This window comes from Stegodyphus dumicola, chromosome 10 (assembly GCF_044657685.1).
Source record: "Stegodyphus dumicola isolate Sdum_Otavi_A_Nest chromosome 10, ASM4465768v1".
Taxonomy (NCBI): Eukaryota; Metazoa; Arthropoda; class Arachnida; order Araneae; family Eresidae; genus Stegodyphus; species Stegodyphus dumicola.
In genome coordinates this window covers 86,878,474-86,899,318 of record NC_140777.1, presented here as the reverse complement: position 1 = coordinate 86,899,318, position 20,845 = coordinate 86,878,474, and the positions used below count along the sequence as shown (strand labels likewise).

Genomic DNA, 20,845 nt, shown 5'->3' with positions numbered 1-20,845 from the left:
TGCCTGTATTCCTTATATATCACTGTCTTACACTCTCGTCATTGTGACGTACCATCGGTGTCATCTGGTTACTTCCTGAAATTTGCATATGATTCTTGAAGATGTGTGTAGTGATTTTACACGTGATATATTTATTTTAGAGTTCGATTTCCGCGTGACTCCGAATTATCCTTAATTTATGGACATGAGTATAGTTCTCTTTTGATCCTGATATGTTCTTCATGCTAACTTGAACTCATCGGACCACATATTCTTTTTCCAATGTTCCTTGACAAACTGAAGTTTCCCCTTCCCTACTAATTAGTTTCACTAAGAATTTCTTTTTCCACCCTCCCTGATCTTTGAGCCAAATCATGTGATTTCTCGTTCCGTCGTGGAATCGGAAATCACCTTTTTCCCAGTATTGAAGCATCTGTGTAACCTAGCGCACGTCTTTTGTGAATTGATTGTGTCAACTGTTTTACCGATCTGAGATCACAGTCAATAGCGACTGATTTTCGATTACAAATTTTACACGAAATCTATGATTTACCATCCTTTACCCAAGACTTAATAATTATTCTGGCATTATGCAATCTCAGTCCAGTAATGTCAAATCCCCTTGCAGATATTCTGACTTTATCTCTTTTTAATATAATAATATCTTTTCCACGACCTCGTGTTACGTCTTTAGCCCTGATTGCTTTGAAATAATCAGCTGCCTTGAATCAGCATTATTTAAAAATTATATTGCAATTTAATTTCATCGGAATTTTCAAAAGGTTTTGACCAGCTATTTCCGTTTCAATAATTGTGCGTTCAAATTTAGATCACGATTTTTTATTCTTTGCCAGAAAGCGTACAGCGTAGATTATGATTTAAATTTCTTACCTGTAAAGAGTGAAGATAACAACACACAGTGCGAGGCATAAGATGGAGATAGTGCAGCCAATAACAGTAATGTAAAAGAATGGGAGTTGATTCATTTCGTCCATAACACCTTGATAGTCCATAAGGATGGCAAAATTTGTCAAGTGATCACACACACATTGGCTGTAACTTGCATTACTGCTTTCCAGTCTGCAGCCTTTGGTATCCCACATATTTCTGAAGAAAAATCAAATAATTTAAAAAAATATATATCATAATATGCAATAACAATTAACATCTATGCCTCTAACTGATACTTCTAAACTTTAATATTGTTACGAAATGTCCGGCTGAGGTGAGATAGCTTCCCCACAAAGCGGGTTCAGGTTTGCCAGAAAATGGAGAGGGAAGGCAGGGTTACCAGATTTGGTGTGAAATCGCTCATTTGGCGACATAAATAGCCGATATGCCATAGACGGATGGAGAATATCTAAAACAAATTCTTACCGCTTTGGCCTAGAATGTTGTTCTTGAAGGCAGGCCAAAAGCTATATAAGCCCTGCCTGAACGCGGAGTGCGTCGTTGAGTTTTACGGAGAGTGAATCGTCGAGTTTCATCTTGAGTGTGTTGAGCTCCGAAAGCGATCGACCGAGTCGGGAGCTGTACTTTAGTGTTTTGCCGTGAAGCTATCTTCACCATTATAGCCTGATAGCCTGAAGGCTGTGTTGATGATTGTTTTAGTGTGTTTGTCGTAGTTTTCGACGACTGTGATTTAGGAGCTGTCCTGAGTAATACTAGCTAAATAGTAATAGTGAGTAATACTAGCTAAATAGTAATAGTGAGTAATACTAGCTAAATAGTAATAGTGAGTAATACTGGCTAAATAGTAATAGTGAGTAATACTAGCTTAGTCCCGAGTAATTCTAGCTAGTCCTGAGTAATACTAGCTAGAATTCTCTTTTAGAAGTATATACATTTAAAAATTTCGGAGTGGCAAGTTCTCCCCTTGTTTAGAAACAAAGAAAATTTTTTACTAGAAATTTAGAAAAAAGGATATACTATTTAAAACGCCGTTCTATAGTTGTTTTGTCATAAATTAAGCAAATCTTTTTCACTTTGTTCGGAAAAGATTTGAAATTATCAGCTACGATTTGTACAATTACCTTGTTCTTTCGGTTATTTTTACTTCCTCGTACGAAATAAAGGCAGTACTGCAATTGCGCAAAAATTTCGGATATCATATTTCAACGAAAGTACCCATCTTTACCGTTCCTGAATCCATTTGGTTGATTTTTTTTGCTGGATACCTATACGCAGTGCAGGATTTACTTATAAGCTACACAACCCCCGCTTTCCTGGGGGCCCTTCAAAAAACCGTCTAGGTATCTTAAAATATATTTGGCACTGACATATAATATCTGGACTTATAAAGGGCCCCCATATCTCAAATAGTTTAGGGCTTTATCAAGTCTAAATCCGACCCTGCCTGTACGTAAGGACAGAATAAAGGGAATAAAGGACTTCGATTTCCAAATTGGATTGTAAATGGCTTCAAATGGGGTTTTTTCGTGGCATCTGTACGCACGTAAATGCACACATATATATGAGTGTACGTATCTCGCATAATTCAAAAATGATTAACCATATAACGCTGAAATTTTGCATATAGAACTACCATAACATTTAGTTGTGCACTTCCCGTTTCTATTGCTATTGGCAGTTTATTTATGTATGCATATGGTTATTGTTGATTGATAGTTTGTTCCTTTTGATAAGAGTTTGTTCCTTATGATAAGACAATTAATCTGCGATCAATGACATTAACTACTTTTTTAGTACTTAAGACTTTTACTTTTGAATTTGGTATTTTTGCGATTCAGGACTTTTCTTTACAGATTTTAAATGATTTTTACTGCAATACAGGACTAGCTAATACTGACTTAAAAAATCTATAGTAATTCATGGCTTTAGTTGAATTAGTTGAATTTCTATTCCTTGGAGATAATATATAAACAGCTTTTTCTAATAATAATAATAATGTGTATATATGTGTGTGTATATATTATTATTAGAAAAATGTATTATATATATATATATATATATATATATATATATATATATATATATATATATATTTAGGATTTAAATTTGCTTTTTTACTTTTATACGTGTTTGTTAAAAATTAAATTTTAATTTGTTTTAAATTATATATATATATATATATACTCATCTCTTATCCTGCTTAAAAGTCCTTACCCGACCTTTAGTTTCGCAATCATTGGTCGTAGTCATATACTTTCAATTATAAAAGTGTTTTAAATGTTTTAAATGTTTTAAACATTATTCATGTTTTGGAAATAACAAATTTAAAAAAAAAAAGAATTAATTTTGGACAAATAACGAAATCTAACTTTTAATGCGGTCTCCCGATTTCTCTACATATATTTGGGAAAGTTTAATACTAATTATGAAAAAATAGCATTAGAAGTAGTTTAACTCCCGTACGTCAAAAATTGACAGGGTTATATAATTTCAAATTTTGCAATTTTTATTTCATTTGGAATTTGCATTGAGAGATCGGTTTATTAAGTTAGAATAATTCGAGGGAATTGAAAAGTGAAGTGCAGCAGAAAATGTATTTAATTTAATAGCTGGTACAAGGAAAACACGTAATGTCCATATCAGAATTTTTTATATTTTATATAATAAAGAAACAATAGAAAATGCTTGTATAATGGCTTCAAAGGTTACTAAATCCAAACCCAATAAATTTGGAAATCTGTGCTATGTTGACATAGTTTCCATTATTAATTCTCTTGTTTTGCTTATAGTTTTGCCTTTTGTCCTCAATGTAATACAGTGAAACTTTGGATCATTAACTTAATTTGGTTCTGAAGGTAGTTCGTCACACGAAATACTCGTAAACCGAAACAATTTTTCCCGTAGTATTTTAATGTGAGATGAATTAAGCCGTTCTGTGGTCGCAAATGACTACTAAGAAAACAGCACTTTGTATGTAAGTTTTTAATTGGAAAACTGATAGAATTCTGGAAGTTCTGCTAGAAAATAAGTTTAGAGGGCAAGTTAATTAAACATTAATGTAAACCGATATCTCGCCAGTTTGGTGAGAAATCGCCAAAAGTTGCCAAACTCGGCGATCACTCGGCTACATTTTGGCCCGGTCCCTGTGTAACTGTAATTGATTCATATATGTAACTATAACCATACCCGGCCCTTGTATGTAACTCACTATAAATACCTTTAGCTCTAGTGTAGAATTGGGTGCCCCTTCGATAGGCGACAATTTTTTTAAAATTTTGGCGATGAAACCTCACTTCTGGTTACCACGATAGTTTTAACTTTGTTTTAGCTTCTCGATTTTATTTAAATGAAAATAAATTGATGTGTACATGGACATATTTAAGGCAGTGCGCAATGCCTAGTTTGTGCAATTCTAGGATGTTTTTTAAAGTAAAAACAGGTCGATGTGTACATGGACACAGATCTTGTGCAATTCTTTGACTTCTATTTTCGTTTTGTGTAGCGGCCATCTTGAAATTGCGCCTTCCTGGCGCCGATCTTGGCGTCAAAAAAGAATCGCCAATAAACAAGGGGCACCCAATTGAAAACTTTTACCATACCTTTCAGTAATTTCGATAAACGGGTGGTACTAAAAATTTTTTTGCAGCCTGGGCGGGGGACTATACAAACTCGGAGAGAACGTTAGTTCTCAGTTTTTAGTTCAGAGCTGAGTTCGGAGTATTGAGAGATCACTGTTCGAACTTCGCCTTTTATATGCGCTTTGGATGTGCTGTGTTTAGCGTTCTAAGCAGTCGGAAGTGTAACTACTAAGTGTACTCTATCATACTGAGAAGAACACTACAGTTGTGAAAAGTTCCAGAACTTCCAGAACGTGTTTCTTTTGGGAAAATAAATTTTATCCACATATCATCGGTTTTATGTGCGTTCAATCCATTAGCCCCCTATCACACACGAATTTGTTTCACACGCACAACTGTTTCGGACAATTTTTCTGCCTGGCTTACTATTGAAAGAAAGACGTTTTCGAAAGGAAGTCATTTTCCCTTCCTTTCGAAAAAAAGTTGCAAGTTGTTAGTTTTCAAACAATCAGCTATCAGCTTCGAATCTATCAACTTGTTTGTAATGGAAAACCAGTTTCCCCTGTATTAACCCGAAAGCGATCTGTGGCGATTGGCTGTTGTGAAAAAGCGTCCCAAACAGTTGTTCTTCCGAAACAAACGGATGTATGATCAAGGAGGTTAGAATAGAAGGAGGGAATAGAAGGCGGCCATGTTACTGTTATCGCTGTGACTTGTGCAAGGAAGTCTGTAATTGTAAAGTTTTTTTTCCTTTTCTTTTTGAAGCATATCAGCTTATATTGCATATGGAGGCACAAATAGATTTTTGAAAAATATTCCTGGGATTACTGTTCACTCGTAAGTATTGATTTTCTTTCTTTTTTTTTTTTTTTTTTTTTATGTAATTTCATACATATGTTAAAAAAATGTCACAATGACATGTTGTTTTCTTTCCAGATGTGACAAAAAAAGACTTCGAAACATGTTAAATAAATTTTAATGTTTTTGCTTACACCTGGTATCTTCGTTCCTTAACATACAATGATATATGCTAGAATTTAAACTGTATAATTTGAACGCTTAGATAATTCGTTTTATAATTTTCATGAAAAGTAAGAAATCAATTGTTACTATTTTTATGAATTGTAAAGGTGTTAAATAAAGCAACGCTTTTCTTTATGTATTAATTATTATTCATTCTTAAGTTTTGTGAACTGCTACGAATATAATTTTTGCATTTGATCAAGATAAACTGTTATGTTAAAATGTTTTTGCATAAGCTTACAAATTTCTGGGCAGTATAGCGATAAACATAAGTAAAATACTAGTTACACAACTGAACATGTGGAAAAGATATATCCAAAAATTTATATAGGTATATTTCTGTAATTCAGCTTAATTCAAGGTAATTTCTTTGAGGTTCATAAATATGAAACGCGCATAAACTGAAATCATTGAATTCACATAAATCTGTTTTATTTTATTAATATTTATTTTCTTGTTGACATAAGGTTGTTGGTTGTGAAAAGAATTTATTTAAAACTTTCATTTAAAAAAAAAGCAACATGTTACCATTTTTTTAGGTAATTATCTGCTATTAATTTCAGGTAAAAATGATTCTTTAATAAATTATAATAATATTGCGAATAAATCAGAAATATCACTTCTTAAAGAAAAAATTGAAAGTATACCCGAGAAGTTGCTAATAAAACCTAAAAAAAATTCTTGAAATTATGCAGAAACATAATTTTTAAAGGCTTTAATGTTATGCACGTGCATTTAGATTTCGAAATATTTCTTAATGATTTTCTGTACTTAGTAAATTACAGATATCATCTTTATAACTTTAAAACAAAAAACTAACAATAGCGAAGCATTTCATTCTAAATGTAACATATTTTTACTGAAAAATTCATGCATAGAACAGCTTACAAACACGTACGTTTCACTACCGTATTGCAATGTTTTGAAGTAACAAACATGGAAGCCGCTTGTTCCGTAGAGTTTCATTCCCCGATAGTGGAGGAAACTGCGAACCCTCCCTCCTTCTATTCTAACCTCCTTGTGTATGATAGCAGCCTTTACGAATCCCTACGCACGCTCTAGGCAACTAGTATTAAGAAAGTTTATTAAAATATAATTTATGCTTAAGCACTAAGTTTACTGAAAAATACATGAACCTGTTCAAATTCCAAAATACACAAGCTGTGTCATTCGGTTCAGTCACAAGATGTTCCATCACGATTCTAATGTTGCTGCTGATTGTCACAGGTTTCCTGCCCTGAGAAACTGTTGCACTTACGACAGGGGAATTCAAGGAATTGCGCACTGTTTTAGACCTGTAAAAAGAATAATATTGTAATTTTATCTTTGAAGTAATTGCTGAAAATTGATGACCGTATTCAGTAGGAAACATAATATGACCATCTTATTTTGCTTTGTTCCAGACTGGGAAGACAAAGGTATAACGAAAATACAATTTTAAGCAGCCAAAATAACAATTATAAATTGCTATGAGGTGCGTTGTCTTTCTAACTTCATGGTTGTAAAAGTATAAGTAGGTGTATTTATTAAAATAATTACATTTTATTGTGTAAATCTTGTTATTCTGGTTCTCTTGAGTATTCTTTGAATACAGTTTTCAGAAAGTATTCGTTATCCATTATCGTGAGAAGGGATGTGAATTATTCTGCTTGTAACAGATATCTTCAGAAATGATAGTGGCACTACTCATTTTCGCTGACTGTTCCACTTTAAAAGTCTTAATTAGATAGTAATGTTCAACTCGAAATGCAAACATCATTAAAATCTCTTTTTAGAGAGTATGAAATGGATAATTTTTGTGCAATACTTTCTGCTTCAATTGTTAGGTTGTTTTGGTTTAAAATTGTCAAACGCTATTTCGTACGCGACGGCTATTCTAATTTAAAAATGAAGTTATAAACGATATTGAGCAGTTTACTTTTCTAATACTATAGCCCTTCTTTTATTTCCGTTTTGAAGAAATTTTCAAAATTTCAGATATTTGTAGAGTAGATGAATTTAATTTAAAGATATAGAAACATTAACTCGATTACTGGCTTCATATAAATGAATCGTTATTTTATATTGCAATAGTTTTATGTAAAATAGAGATTCATTTATGAGAAACTTTGAATAGGACGGAATAACTGTTAGAGAAGGCTGACTACTATTACAAAACTTAAGATATAGGTCTCGTCTTCCCATTAAGGCTTGGTACGTACGTATCGTTCTTTCACTTCTATTTTGAGGATGTAATATTAATTGCTTCTTTTGATGCACCCTGTGCAACATTTTTAATGATGAGCAGCTAAATGATCTATGGATTTGCCTACTTCCGACGCATGCATAAGAGCATATATTCGGCCACTGGATTAAATAATTTTTACTGGAAAAGCTTTTTTTTTTTTTTTTTTTTTTCAAACAATAATAAGAAACACAACCTTATAAAAACTTTCCGCCTTTATTTTATATTCAGAAAGTTATTGTTAAAACAGAGTAAAAGAATGAGATTTAAATTTATTTTAACTACACTGGTGTGCAAAAATTAAGGACGAAGTCGAAAAATTAGCATATCAGCTGAACGAAGAGGCAGAGCGGACAGAAAGACCAATCAGGAGATTAAGTAAGGGGATGTACGGTAGCACATGCGCATGTATGCAGGTAGACGTAATGGGGGAGTGTCTGAGTAGTATAAAGCATGTTGTCGGTGTAAGATCAGTATTTCTGGCAAAGAGATTGCACGCCGTATAGCGGTTAAAATCACACCGAGTTGCTGCCTCAGCGAGAAATGGCGAATAATCAATCTGTTAGACGACATCTGGATGCTTTTACCCGAGGTCGAATCATTGGGAAGTTGGAGGAAGGCCGCAGTGTGACAAGTGTGGCTGCAGAGTTCGGAATTGCTCACAGCATCGTTTCACGAATTTGGAGACAATTTCAAACTACAGGAACAGCTATCCGGGGGTTTAGTAGTGGTCGTCCACGAGGAACCACATCCGCAGATGACCGGTATATTGTCCTACAGGCCAGAAGAAACAGGCGGCAGACAGCGGGAGAAACCGCTAGACACACGACACAGGCGACTGGACGACCGATATCGCGTTTTACCGTGGCCAGAAGACTGCACGGTGGTGGTCTGTTTGCACGACGCCCTGTGCGGTGTGTACCTCTAACGCCTGCCCATCGGAGAAGGCGTTCTCTGTGGTGCTGGGAACACCGGAATTGGAGAGACAATGAATGGGGACGAGTACTCTTTACAGATGAGAGCAGATTCAGTCTGAGTAGCTATTCTCATCGCATACTCATCTGGAGAGAGCGGGGAAGCCGCAATCATCCCTCGAACATCATTGAAAGGGACAGGTATGGAGTTGGTGTTCTCGTTTGGGGAGGCATCATGATTGGTAGTCGTAAGACCTTCACATCTTCGACGCAGGTTCAGTCAACGGGACCCGTTATTGTAAAGAGATTCTTCTTCCATATGTGCGTCTTTTTAGAGGCGCTATGGGTCCGCAGTTCCTTTTCATGGACGACAATGCACCATGTCATCGCACAGTAGCTGCCGAACAGCTCTTAGAGAGTGAGGATATTGAACGTATGGATTGGCCGGCACGATCTCCGGATCTCAATCCCATCGAGCATGTATGGGATTTTCTAGGCAGACGCTTGGCAGTTCGTACCTTACCACCAGTAACGATTCCGGAGCTTCGATTGGCGCTGCAAGACGAATGGGCAATAATGCCTCAACAACTCGTTGACACCCTCATTCTTAGCATGGGCAGACGCTGTGAAACCTGCCTAGCAATCAGGGGAAATCATATCCCCTATTAAAAACTGGATGTTTCTTGCTGGACACCCATCACAGGGATGTTTCGGCCTTCAGTCGCATTGCGCTCCATGCTACGTTTTCAATAAAGCTTCTTTTTATCCCTATGATTTCTCTTTTAGTAAGTGTTGCTTACATTACTCATGTCCTTACGTATTGGGGATCTTACGGTATTAAATGTGTTGATTTGGAAAGCTTTTGTACAAAGTTAAATTGAAAAAACCGTCTCGTCCTTAATTTTTGCACACCAGTGTATGATAGGAACAGAAGAACTTAAGAGCTTCGTGTTTAATAAATTAAAAGTAAACAGAAGTTACTGCATTTTATAATTATATAATGCACTGATAAAAGAAATTATAATACATACCTGTGATGCGACCATGTATATAACAACAATGGTAATCAATGACGTGCGAGCCGATGGCTATTGCCGGTGCCACAGAATATAAATAATTAGGCTTGCAAAAGATTGATTCCATGGGTAAAGGAAGCTAACTAAGCGAGTTTGATCACGGCTGAACATTCGATATCAGCAACTAGCGACTGCTAAGCATGTTGTGCAGTACTTAAACCAAAGGTACCAGTAGTATCTCAAAAGCTGGAAAAAATAGTGCAAATTGTACCAAATGTGGCCATAAAGCAGTGATTGATGTACGAGATGCTAGGAGACTCAATCATTTCATATCGAAGGCAAGTAGGGAAATCTTACGACAGATTCAAATTCATTTGCTTCATTCAGCCTCTGCACAAGATCTATTTATCGACAACTGGTGCAATTTGGTTATTATAGCTGATGGTCATCTCAGGATTCACTGTTAACGGGAAGATATTGGCTGATACCGCTGGAATTTGTCAAATTTAACAACCCTTCAATGGTGGAAGACTGGAAATATGCATTTCCTCCAATGAATCGAGATTCCAGCTGCTGAAGATAAATGACAGAGCTCATACATGGTGTAAATTGCTCAAGGAATTGCATACCTTGTATCAGATAGGTGTAATACTAGTCGATAGCGGCGTTATAATGTGTGGAATCACCTTCGCAATGTTCTCATTAGGTTTCTCTTATGCTAAATGGAACCCTGAAGAATTTGTCCACACTACTTCATGAAGTTGTTGTTCCCACAGACAGTTGCACTCCTTTTAAGGAGATAATGCGCTATCCCATCGGTCATATGTAGCACAGGAGGGATTCAACGAACATAGCAATGAAGTTGGAATACTCACCTCGAAGATCCTCAGATATCAATCCTTTCCAGAATCTGGGATACAATCGACAATGATCTGTTCCACTCTCTGGACTCAACACCATACTCTGTGATGGATTTATGATGGAATCTGCACAGTACCATCATCTCGCTTTAAGCACCTCATCGAATCATTTTCTAGGACTATTGCAGCTGTTCCCCGCGCAAAGTTAAAACCACGCGATATTGAACGGTGTATATGATAATTTGTCTTTTCAGAGTACAACACACTATTCTGACTAAGTCTGCTTAGAAAGAGGAAGTTTTAAACCACATACATAATATGGATCCACCTATTTGCCTGTCATAATTTTAGTTAGCCAACTTTAACCAAAGTATTTCAGTTTTTAAAGCGGACACTTTTTAAAATGTACATACACAAAATTGAAAAACATTTCATTTGCTATAAAAAATAGACCATATGAAATTAAGACAAATTTTAATTAAATGTTCCTATGTTAATCTGAACGTATATTTATCTAGTTATCTTATAGAATGCTTCATTATTTCCGCTGGGCATCTCTATTCATAATCTCTACTGACAAACTATATTAAAATTTAAAAAAAAGCCCTTTTAGAAGACGCTTAAAATGTAAGCCCTTTCAGATTATTTTAAGGGCAGAAATATGATATACGATCAACTGAATATTATCAAAATTCTTTCGATTTTGGGTATTGGTTTTTGACAAAGATTTTATCAACAAACTGTTCTTTGACAAAATGCTCTTCAGAATATATCTTCTTTGTAATTCTCTTAAACTGTCCAACTAATTCAATGGAGGAAAGAATATTTAAAAAAAAAAAAAAAAAAAACTAAATTTTGATTCAAAAATTAAATAACTTGATATGTTATCTCGTTTGCTTAAGCCTAATCAGGCAATTATGAAAATAACAGGATTTTTAGGGCAATTGTACCTGGATATCTGATAATAAACTTCAAAATTTTAGTAATCTTAGATGGGGGGGGGGGCGAAAAACAACTATTTTGTCTTTAGCTTCCTGTAGATGTTATTTATTCAAAAGTGTGAAATAGCGACACGAAAAGTAAAACAAGCTCATTGTGAAGGTTGCAAGAAAAGAACAGGATCCAGAAGAATTCTTTGAACGGATTATGTATAGTTCTTCAGGTATCCAAGAATTGAAATTTTGCGTAATCGATTCATAAGAACGAGAATATATTATTTTTTAGCAAATTTTTTTACATAATACTATATCATCCTATTAAATTATTCAAGTAAAGATGCAACTGGGACTGTTTACCTGGAGATTTCATGAATGATTTTCTACTGCAAATGGATCATATTCATGAGAAACGACTAAGGAACGTTATTCCAGTTTATACAAGTGATAGAAAAAACGAAACCCCAAAATCAGCTGTTTCGTGTATACACCAAAATCTAGAAAACTCAAGACAGTCTTAGAAAAGAAGGAGGGAAACAGATTGAAGAAGACAGCCTTTACATGCATTGCTTCTACTACAATGTATGGTTTAACACTTTATAGAAATAAATTTACACTAAAAAAAAAATTGGGACAGTTCTATATATCCCGTTCTACTGAGCCAATTGGCGAAATTCAGCTTGCGTTTTTCATGTCTCGAAAGCGCGACTTAGGATATGTATTAGATTTATATATACCATTGTTTCAATCTAGGTATTTTGACACAAAATCGGACTTTTTCTGAAATGGCATGCCAATGTTTTTCCATATTTCCATTCTAAGACTGAAATCACGCCAAACTACCAAGTTTGGTAAAAATTGCACGAGTAGTTTTTAAAAAATTAGTTCGCAAAATTTTAGCTCCTCAATGTTAATAGAGTTTGGTATACATTTATTAATCTCTCTTTTTTTTTTATTAAACTAATTCGGTTCTTCCTTTCGCAATTCGAAATTCAAGTTCATTCCAAATAAAATTCACCTATTTTTTATGATTTATTTTTTAAATTTACCCATTTTTTACGATTTATTTTTTAATTTGTATTTTTAAATAATTTTTATAATTTTTTTCAAAAAATTTTGAATTATAAACTATAACATTTTTACCATCATTTTAAAGTAGATGTATTTCTAAGCATACCTGCAAAAAAATTACAATTTTTTATTCAAAATTTCCGAAGATATACGTGAATTTATATATTGGCGCGTTTCGAAATTTGGCATATTTGTTGAAAGCGATAAAACATCAAATGCGGTTCAAACACTTTGTTAAAATTATTTGAAAGTAGGAAAGATGTGAACTTTTTTTCCCGCTCATGCACAATGTAAAAACGTAGGAACGAGGTGACTTTTTTTTCTGTTCCGGCATAATGGAAGGGAAAGGAAAACAGCTTACCATACATTAAACAGTTCGCCAAATGAATTATTCTTGGCGCAAACTGAAAAAAAAATTCGCCAAGATAAATTTTTGAATTTCGCCGTAAATTTCGCATCAAATTTTACAAAATTTAATATCTAGGCATAATTTGAGTTGTAGAATCGAAATAGGGAAAAACATTGGTATGTTATTTCAGAAAAGTCCGATTTGTGTCAAAATACCTATAGTAAAACAATGGTATATATAATCCTGATTCGCGCTATAAAATTAATTGCGCTAATCCTTAGTTGCCTAGTATATATCCTAAGTCGAGATTTTGAGACATGAAAAACGCAATTGGAACTTTGTCAATCGGCCCAGTAGAACGGGAGCTATAGAACTGTCTTTTTTTCCCTTGCAGTGTACGTCATTTTAGAAGTTAATAATTGTGATTCTTTACAGTTCCCTCAGTACTTTTTCTGAATTTGTAATCTGTTCAAAATCTCTTTCGATGAAGACTTCTTAATGGAAAAGAAAGCAATCCGTAGGTCCTAAATCTAATCAATAAGAAACACGACTAAAAAGTTAGATTTTCATCTGCAATAAATTGCTTGGAAAAATTTGCCCGCCTGTCATTGATTAGGCAAGGAATTCATTACAGCAGATATTCCTAACAGATTATATTGATTTAAAGAAAGCAAGTTGGTATAAGATAGTAGTCATTAATTCCGGTTGCCTTGGACAACTTCGCTAGGACAAACTAAAAAAGGTCAATGCTTACGAGTTAGTAGAACACTTTAAATAATATATTATTTAATAATGATTTTTAAAGATACCTACACAAAACTTAAAGCATACAAAAAACTATGTTATGAATTCAAATCTGCTATATCGAATTATGAATTACGAATATATATTTTATAGAGCTTTTGTGACTGATTTCATTTAAATAAATTGTAAACAATGAAGTGAAAGATCTCAATTTGGTGCTTTTAAGTAATAATAATAAAAATAAAAATTATCTGCATAGAATTGAGAGTGTGGAAAAGCGGCAACAAAATCCATGACGTTGCATATAAATATGACGCTGCCTGAACGCCACATAAATCTAATAAGGAACTAAAAATGGACAAAATCCTAGTATACGGTATGGTCTTGGCGCGATTTTGAAAACTGTCGCCAACATCAAAATGAGTCGTTTACTGCTCATTATAAATGCCACGTTTACTGCTCTTCTTGATGTCGCCAAGTCCCGTGTGTACCGTGTACTAGGAATGTAACTGCATGTAAAAAGAGTGCAACGATAAAAAATGCATGCTTACTCCGATTCTTGATGTACTGGTGACAGTATGGTGCTCATATCCGGGTAAAGAGTGAAGAGAACAGAGATATTTCCTAATTCCGGTTTTAAGTTACTGTCGTACCCTTTCTCGAGAATTATACTTCCTTTATGATCGAGGTCACTTGTGATAAATCCCTTTGGAAGCTCCACCATTTTTCCAAACTGAGTTTTCAAAACCTGCAAAGCTGAAGATAAAATTACTAATGACAAAGAAGTAAAAAGAATTTATAAAAATACTTATCCCTTCGCATTAACTAAATAGTGTAATAAACTTTAGACCGTATTCCGTAACCCTAGATGGCAGCCAGACTCATGAGAACGGAAAAGTGTTCTACGTTGTGTCTGTGTCAGAGAGTTTGGAATGTTGGTCAAGGAGCTAAAGAGGTAGAGACTTTGCCTGCCGAGGGCAGATGTGACGGATGCCATTATGGCCCGTTTTTGTCTTCTTTGTATGCGTCACGAATACGGAAATTTATTAATATATTTAAATGTGCGTCAATTACAATTTGCTTCTATGCGTTGTGATAGTGATGTGAATAAAAGATTAAAGTACCACTTCGACTATCTTTCTTCTGGTTAGGGTAGTCACGACGTCACAATGGTTTAAAAATGTGGCTATCTTCCAGAACAATGTTACAAAACAACGCGAACATGTAACCGGAAACGTCTGGTTTACGAGTTAAAGGGCATTGAAGATTAGCAACAAGAAAATCCTATCATTTGCTGCCCCGGCACGGATATGGAATTCCTCAGTCTTCGGAGAAAACTGTTGCACCTCAGGTTGATCGACGCAAAACGCAACATAAATTTCAAGACATAAAATACTGTGCTTAAAATCACATTATCGAAAAGAGTTTAATTTCAGGATCATGAAAACGCGGCGAATAAATAGCGGGTCTTTATTTGCATTTACATTTATATATATATATATATAACAATAAAATAAATAAGCAATTCCTATTTAAATATAATAAAACTCAAATTTCTTTGTGTCTATAAAATATTTAATAAAAATTTTCAGTTTTGCGTATTATGTGTAATGCGTGACTTAAAGTATAGAGAGAAGGGATGATATTCTGATTCTTGGTCGAAGGAGTGCAGCAATAAAGGTTAAGAACCACTAGACTATAGAGGTTCCCAAACTTATCCCCACGGGAGCCATGGCGCCCGCCGATCGTTTAACGTGTGCCCACCGCTGTGCGATCACAATAAAAATGTTTTAATTTTGAACAAAATTCTATGTGAAAGTTTTCTCATTTTTAATGAAATAAAAATTGCGTCTAACACGGAGAACAGCACAAAGTGAAATGCGATGGATCTCTTTATTTATGTGTATGTGTCATTAACTCTATCCAACTATAAATTCATCTTGAAAAAGTAAATGGTGCCCACTGTTCAACAGATATTCTAGAATGTGCTCCTAGAGACAAAAAGGTTGGGAACCCCTGCATTAGACTATCCTGTGATGAGCTCTGGCATATGTAGAGCCTATTTTTATGAAGTTAAGAAGTAGATTAAAGGTTTGGTTCTGGTTTATTATATTATGGCTAAGCACGCTAGGGCTATCTGCCTAAGGAAAAAGCTGCCTTCATGGAGACTTTTCTAAGGGAAATCGGTTCGTATCCACATTATACATGAGGAAAACGCCATGCAGCTAGCTCGTTCGCCTAGCATCGAACTCGAGTCACATTACCACTTTTCCACTCAGCCGCTAATGGGCTTGGCAGATTGAAGAGTTTGTCCAATGAGCATGCAGTATTGTGCACTGACTTGTTTAGTAAACCTATGCTACTATCCGCTGCTACAGGACGTAAGGCTTTTTTTCATTGCAAAGATCTCAACATTATATTGTACATTTTTCAAGCGTTTCTTACGAAACAAACCAAAAAAGTTAAAATGCTACCTCTTTTATTTGGGGGGTAAGAGAGGGCGAGGATTTACAGAAGGTCTTCAATAATTTCTAAGCCAGCCTATGACGTTAATATACATGGCTGTATCATAAAATTCCTCAGTTAGACCTAGGTGCCGATATCCAGCGCAAATCCATAAAGGTCATTGACTTACTTATTATACAAATTGTCTTCGAGGTCATATTCCAACAGTGGCAGGAAGGCTAGTGCCAGAACAATGCTGCATAAAGTGACTATTTTGGAAGAAATTGTATTCAAACGTAGATAACTAATGTTCTTTTTATCAACAGAACTAACCCGAGAAATTTATAAACCTTGCACTTTCGGGATGATTAAACTTGCCAATTTTATGTCAACTTGTTGACCGAACTCCAGTAGGCCAAAATAGGAAAAAGCAACTTCTATAACTTTTGTTTGGTATTTGTTTTCGCATGGCAGCACACCCACCCATAAGAATCAAACTTCACCAAACTGTTTTCAGTTGTGTAGACTTCAACTTCTTCCTCATCAAAAGCACTGGGCTTGATTCAACTTATACTCCCCCTCCCCACCTTTTTGTTTGTTTGTTGGCTTTTCAAAAAACTGAAGGAACTGTGCTGTGTAAACTTCACGTTAAAGAAGGAATGATAATGTCAGAGATCCCATTTAGATACGGATTTAAGGTTTTTATTGTTAAAATATGAAAAGACATTTTTCTGTTGGGATTTGAAGCCTAAATGATCAAAATACTAATATACTGAAATCAAAAGAAAATGTACAGAAATACAATAAAATATATAACTTTAGACATTTATTCCGTAGAAGTGACTTAAACTTTTTGATCGCTTTTTGTATCCGGATAATAAAACTAAGCAACTTATAAGCATTCCTTGTTTACTTAGTATTAGCCCTCCGTTAATCATAGATTATCTTCTTATCATTTAAATTAATGCTTTAACAGCAAAACGACTTTTTGTTTTTTTGTAAAAGATGATTATTTCTTTAGTTTAACAATAGGACTTATAATTTTTTAAGGATTTCATTAACAGTTAAGCAATTTTCAATAAGCAGATTTTCATTTGATAATGGTACCTCCATTTGTAAATTTAAGTAAAAAAAAAGTGCTTTGTTAAATAATTACTGCAAAGTATGCGAGGATTATGAGCTTTAAGAGAAGGGATATGTTCAAGGAGGTGTTTATAATTGAAACATTCTCGTATTCACATTATTGATAAGGAAAATCATGAAATTTCATACAGAGAGCTAATTCACTTGAAACGAAAACCTGGAAGAAACTACTATTCAGGCTAACTGTCATTCCTATTCAGGCTTAACCTGGAAAGATGATGGCAAGATGAAAAATCTTGACATCAAAGAAAACATTCCTCCGTTAAAAATAACATTAATAACCTTGTCGTGCTTCCATTTCATCCCTCTGTTAGCTACAAGATTGCGCGGATTCTTCAGAAGTTCATTTTCAAGTCGTTTTCTTGTCTATCAAAAAAATCCACGGTTCGATCATTAAAGATTCAATTTCTGACTTTAATTCCTAAAGAATTTATATCATATCTTGTCAGTGTGGCTTGAAATACACTCATGTCCATAAATTAAGGATAATTCGGAGTCACGCGGAAATTGAACTCTAAAATAAATATATCACCTGTAAAATCACTACGCACATCTTCGAGAATCATATGTAAATTTCAGGAAGTAACCAGATGGCACCGGTGGTACGTCACAATGACGAGAGTGTAACAGTGATATATAAGGATTACAGGCAAAGAAGTAAAATTGTTCGCAGGCGCTTTATAAGCATTTCAGTGCAATAACCGAATAGTTATGACACAAAGGACGCATTTGGATGATTTTTTACATGGTAGAATTATCGGCCGTCTGGAATGTGGGCGTACCCAACTGGAAGTATCAGACGAACTTGGAATTGCCCAGAGTGTCATCTCCAGGCTTTGGCAACGATTCCAAAATGATGGTAATGTGAGTAGACGTTACAGAACAGGTCGCCCCAGAGTTACAACGCCGAATGAGGACCGGTATTTGGCAGTTACTGCCAAAAGAAACAGGCGGAGCACAGCCTCAGACCTGTCTCGTCAGCTCTCTTCAGCCACTGGTACGACAATTTCAAAGCAGACCGTCTACAGATGCTTCGGGCAGATTGGTCTATATGCTCGTAGACCTGTGAGATGCGTTCCACTTACTGCAACTCACTGTCAGCTGCGGTTAGCCTGGAGTAGAGAGCATGCATTGTGGACATCACAACAGTGGGTTTGTGTGATGTTTTCCGACGAGTCCAGGTTTAGCTTGCAGTCTGATTCTCGCCGGACTTTCATATGGAGAACTCCAGGTACCCGTTACCACCAAGAAAACATCATTGAACGACAGCGTTACGGTGGTGTAGGAGTGCTCGTTTCGGGTGAAATTATTCTAGGTGCCAGAACTCACCTGCATGTTCAAATTGGAACCATGACAAGCCAAATCTATCGGGACGTCATTCTGGAACAACATGTACGTTTGTTTCGGGGCGCCAATGGGTGCACAATTTGTGTTTATGGATGACAACGCCCGTCCTCACCGTGTAAACATCGTAAGCGAATGCCTTCAATCGGAGGATATCACCCGTATGGACTGGCCAGCATTCTCACCTTACTTGAATCCAGTAGAGTATGTGTGGGACATGCTTGGGCGACGAGTTGCAGCCCGTCAACCTCCTCCTACATGTCTACCGGAACTTCGAAGAGCATTGCGTTTTGATTGGTGTAATATCCCCCAAGATTAGATCGATAATTTGATACTCAGCATGCCTAGGCGTTGTACGGACTGTATTGCATCATCTGGGTGACATACAGTGTATTAACAATCATACCAACCATGTAATATTAGTTTTTTGTAAATAGGTGTTATTTTTTTTTTTTTTTTTTATTTTTTTTTTTTTTGTAATTTGCTCCAGGGAGAAAAAATCGTTAATTTTTTTAATAATATCAAACATATAGCAACGTTTTTGCTCTTTACCTTTTGTTTAATAAATAAGCTTTACAAATAAGTCAAATTTGTTTTTGCTTCTAACTCTTCCTTTGCCTGATTTTGCATTATCCTTAATTTATGGACATGAGTGTACATTGGTCAAACCAAAAGAGCATTACAGTTTCCCGTTAAGGAACATAAATCCTATGTCCGAAAAGGCGAAATTAACAAGTTTTTGATAGCTAATATTAATTGAAAATTTAAGCATACTTATCAGGAACTGAGTCTGCAGTAATCTTCCAAAAAGTTTCATCTATTAATGAATTGGTTTTTTTTTTTTTTTTTAAGTTTTCACATTTACAAAAATTTATCTAGTTAATGACTTTAACTCCAGTCCAGTCGTTCCTGATGCTTTTAAAATTCTATTAACTTAATTTTTCAATTTTTGTTACTATTTCTGAGAGATGGGGATATCTTCTCGTCTGCTTTACTCCTTTTGGGTAAAAATTCAACTGCGGTCTTCTCTTCGTTCCAGGTCCAGATTTCTTTGCTCTTGATGAAGAGGGATCTACAACTATTTGCCCTCCGAATCCATAGAGTCTTCACTAAAATCTACACCAAACACAATGTTGTTGCTTTGCTACTTTTGTGCTTTACTCTGGCGTGCTTCTCTTCTTTTTTGATTATTCACAAAGTTTTATTAACCCTTTCCGGCACGCTACCTTTTAAAGTCGGAGTTTTGATTAAAAAAATGGTAGGCAGTCTAATTAGGCCTAGAGGAAATTTTGTGAAGGTAGCATTTATCGTTTTAATTCTGTGCGTGTGCCCAAAGTGGCACACTGATTGAATAGAGCTTCGAAAAGAGTGCTGAAACGAGCATTGTTGTCAATTAACTGACCGATGACATGCGGAGAAACAAAGAATACAGACTCTCAGTTGTTCTAGATTATCGGTGAGCCTGGTCTGGGCACACCTAGAGTTCGCCGTTTGATTTTAGGCAAGATTTCAAGGTAAAAAATTAAAACTGATATAGAATAAGGAGATTAGCATACAGCCAAAAAAATAACATAGAAATTTATTTTCAAACAATTCCTTTTATACTCTAAAAAAATCTGGAAGATTTATTTGAAAAATGAGGGTCTTTTAATAAACTAAACATGGCTAAAATATATGGATTGGTTTGTGTTGAGCTGCCATCTAATAGAAATAAAGAAGGTTCAGAGTAACCTATAAATCCTTTTTCATTCAAGTTTTCTGTGCGTACAGAAAGAAATTTTTAGGTGTGTCCAGAGCGGACACACTGTGCCGCAAAGGGTTAATCATTTTGACATCATCATAAATACGGTTCTACTATTAATTAGACAATATCCAATTCAGAATTATTTTTTCGCGAATACTAGTGCTGTGATTTATTGAGCTATATAGGCGCAGTTTATCTTATTTGAGTAAAAGTGCCTTAACCCTTTGCATGCCGCACGTTTGTTTCTACAATGTATAAATAGCTACGGCGCACTTTTGCAGTGAATCATCAAAGAAAGAGAAGTTTTATAAAGGAAAAACATGACAAATACTTAGAAACTTTTATATATTTTGTTTTAATTAGAATAAAAAGGTAATTTCATATTTTGCAACTGACCATAATATGATACCTGTGAAAATAATCTTCCAAGTGCATTCTGAAAGTTTGGAAATAAATATCGCGATACCCACATGCTTCATCTCTCCTATATTTCTTTACGTAGTTAGGCTTTACGTTTCTTTTTTCACACTTAATAAAACTCGTCTTTTCACTTTTGCTTAATGC

General features: G+C 35.0%; 1 protein-coding gene across 2 annotated transcripts in view; it reads right to left on the bottom strand.

Annotated features, from left to right (window-relative positions):
• The window catches only part of LOC118195614 (adhesion G protein-coupled receptor L1-like), a 211,595-nt gene that overhangs the window by 41,186 nt on the left and 149,564 nt on the right, over positions 1-20,845 (bottom strand). For both annotated transcript variants that reach the window (XM_035366950.2, XM_085825215.1), the window contains 3 exons: positions 14,157-14,361; positions 6,629-6,787; positions 871-1,086 (listed from right to left, as the gene is read on the bottom strand). In XM_035366950.2, coding sequence (XP_035222841.2) covers positions 871-1,086; positions 6,629-6,787; positions 14,157-14,361 — 580 coding nt within the window. The remainder of the gene's footprint in view (positions 1-870; positions 1,087-6,628; positions 6,788-14,156; positions 14,362-20,845) is intronic.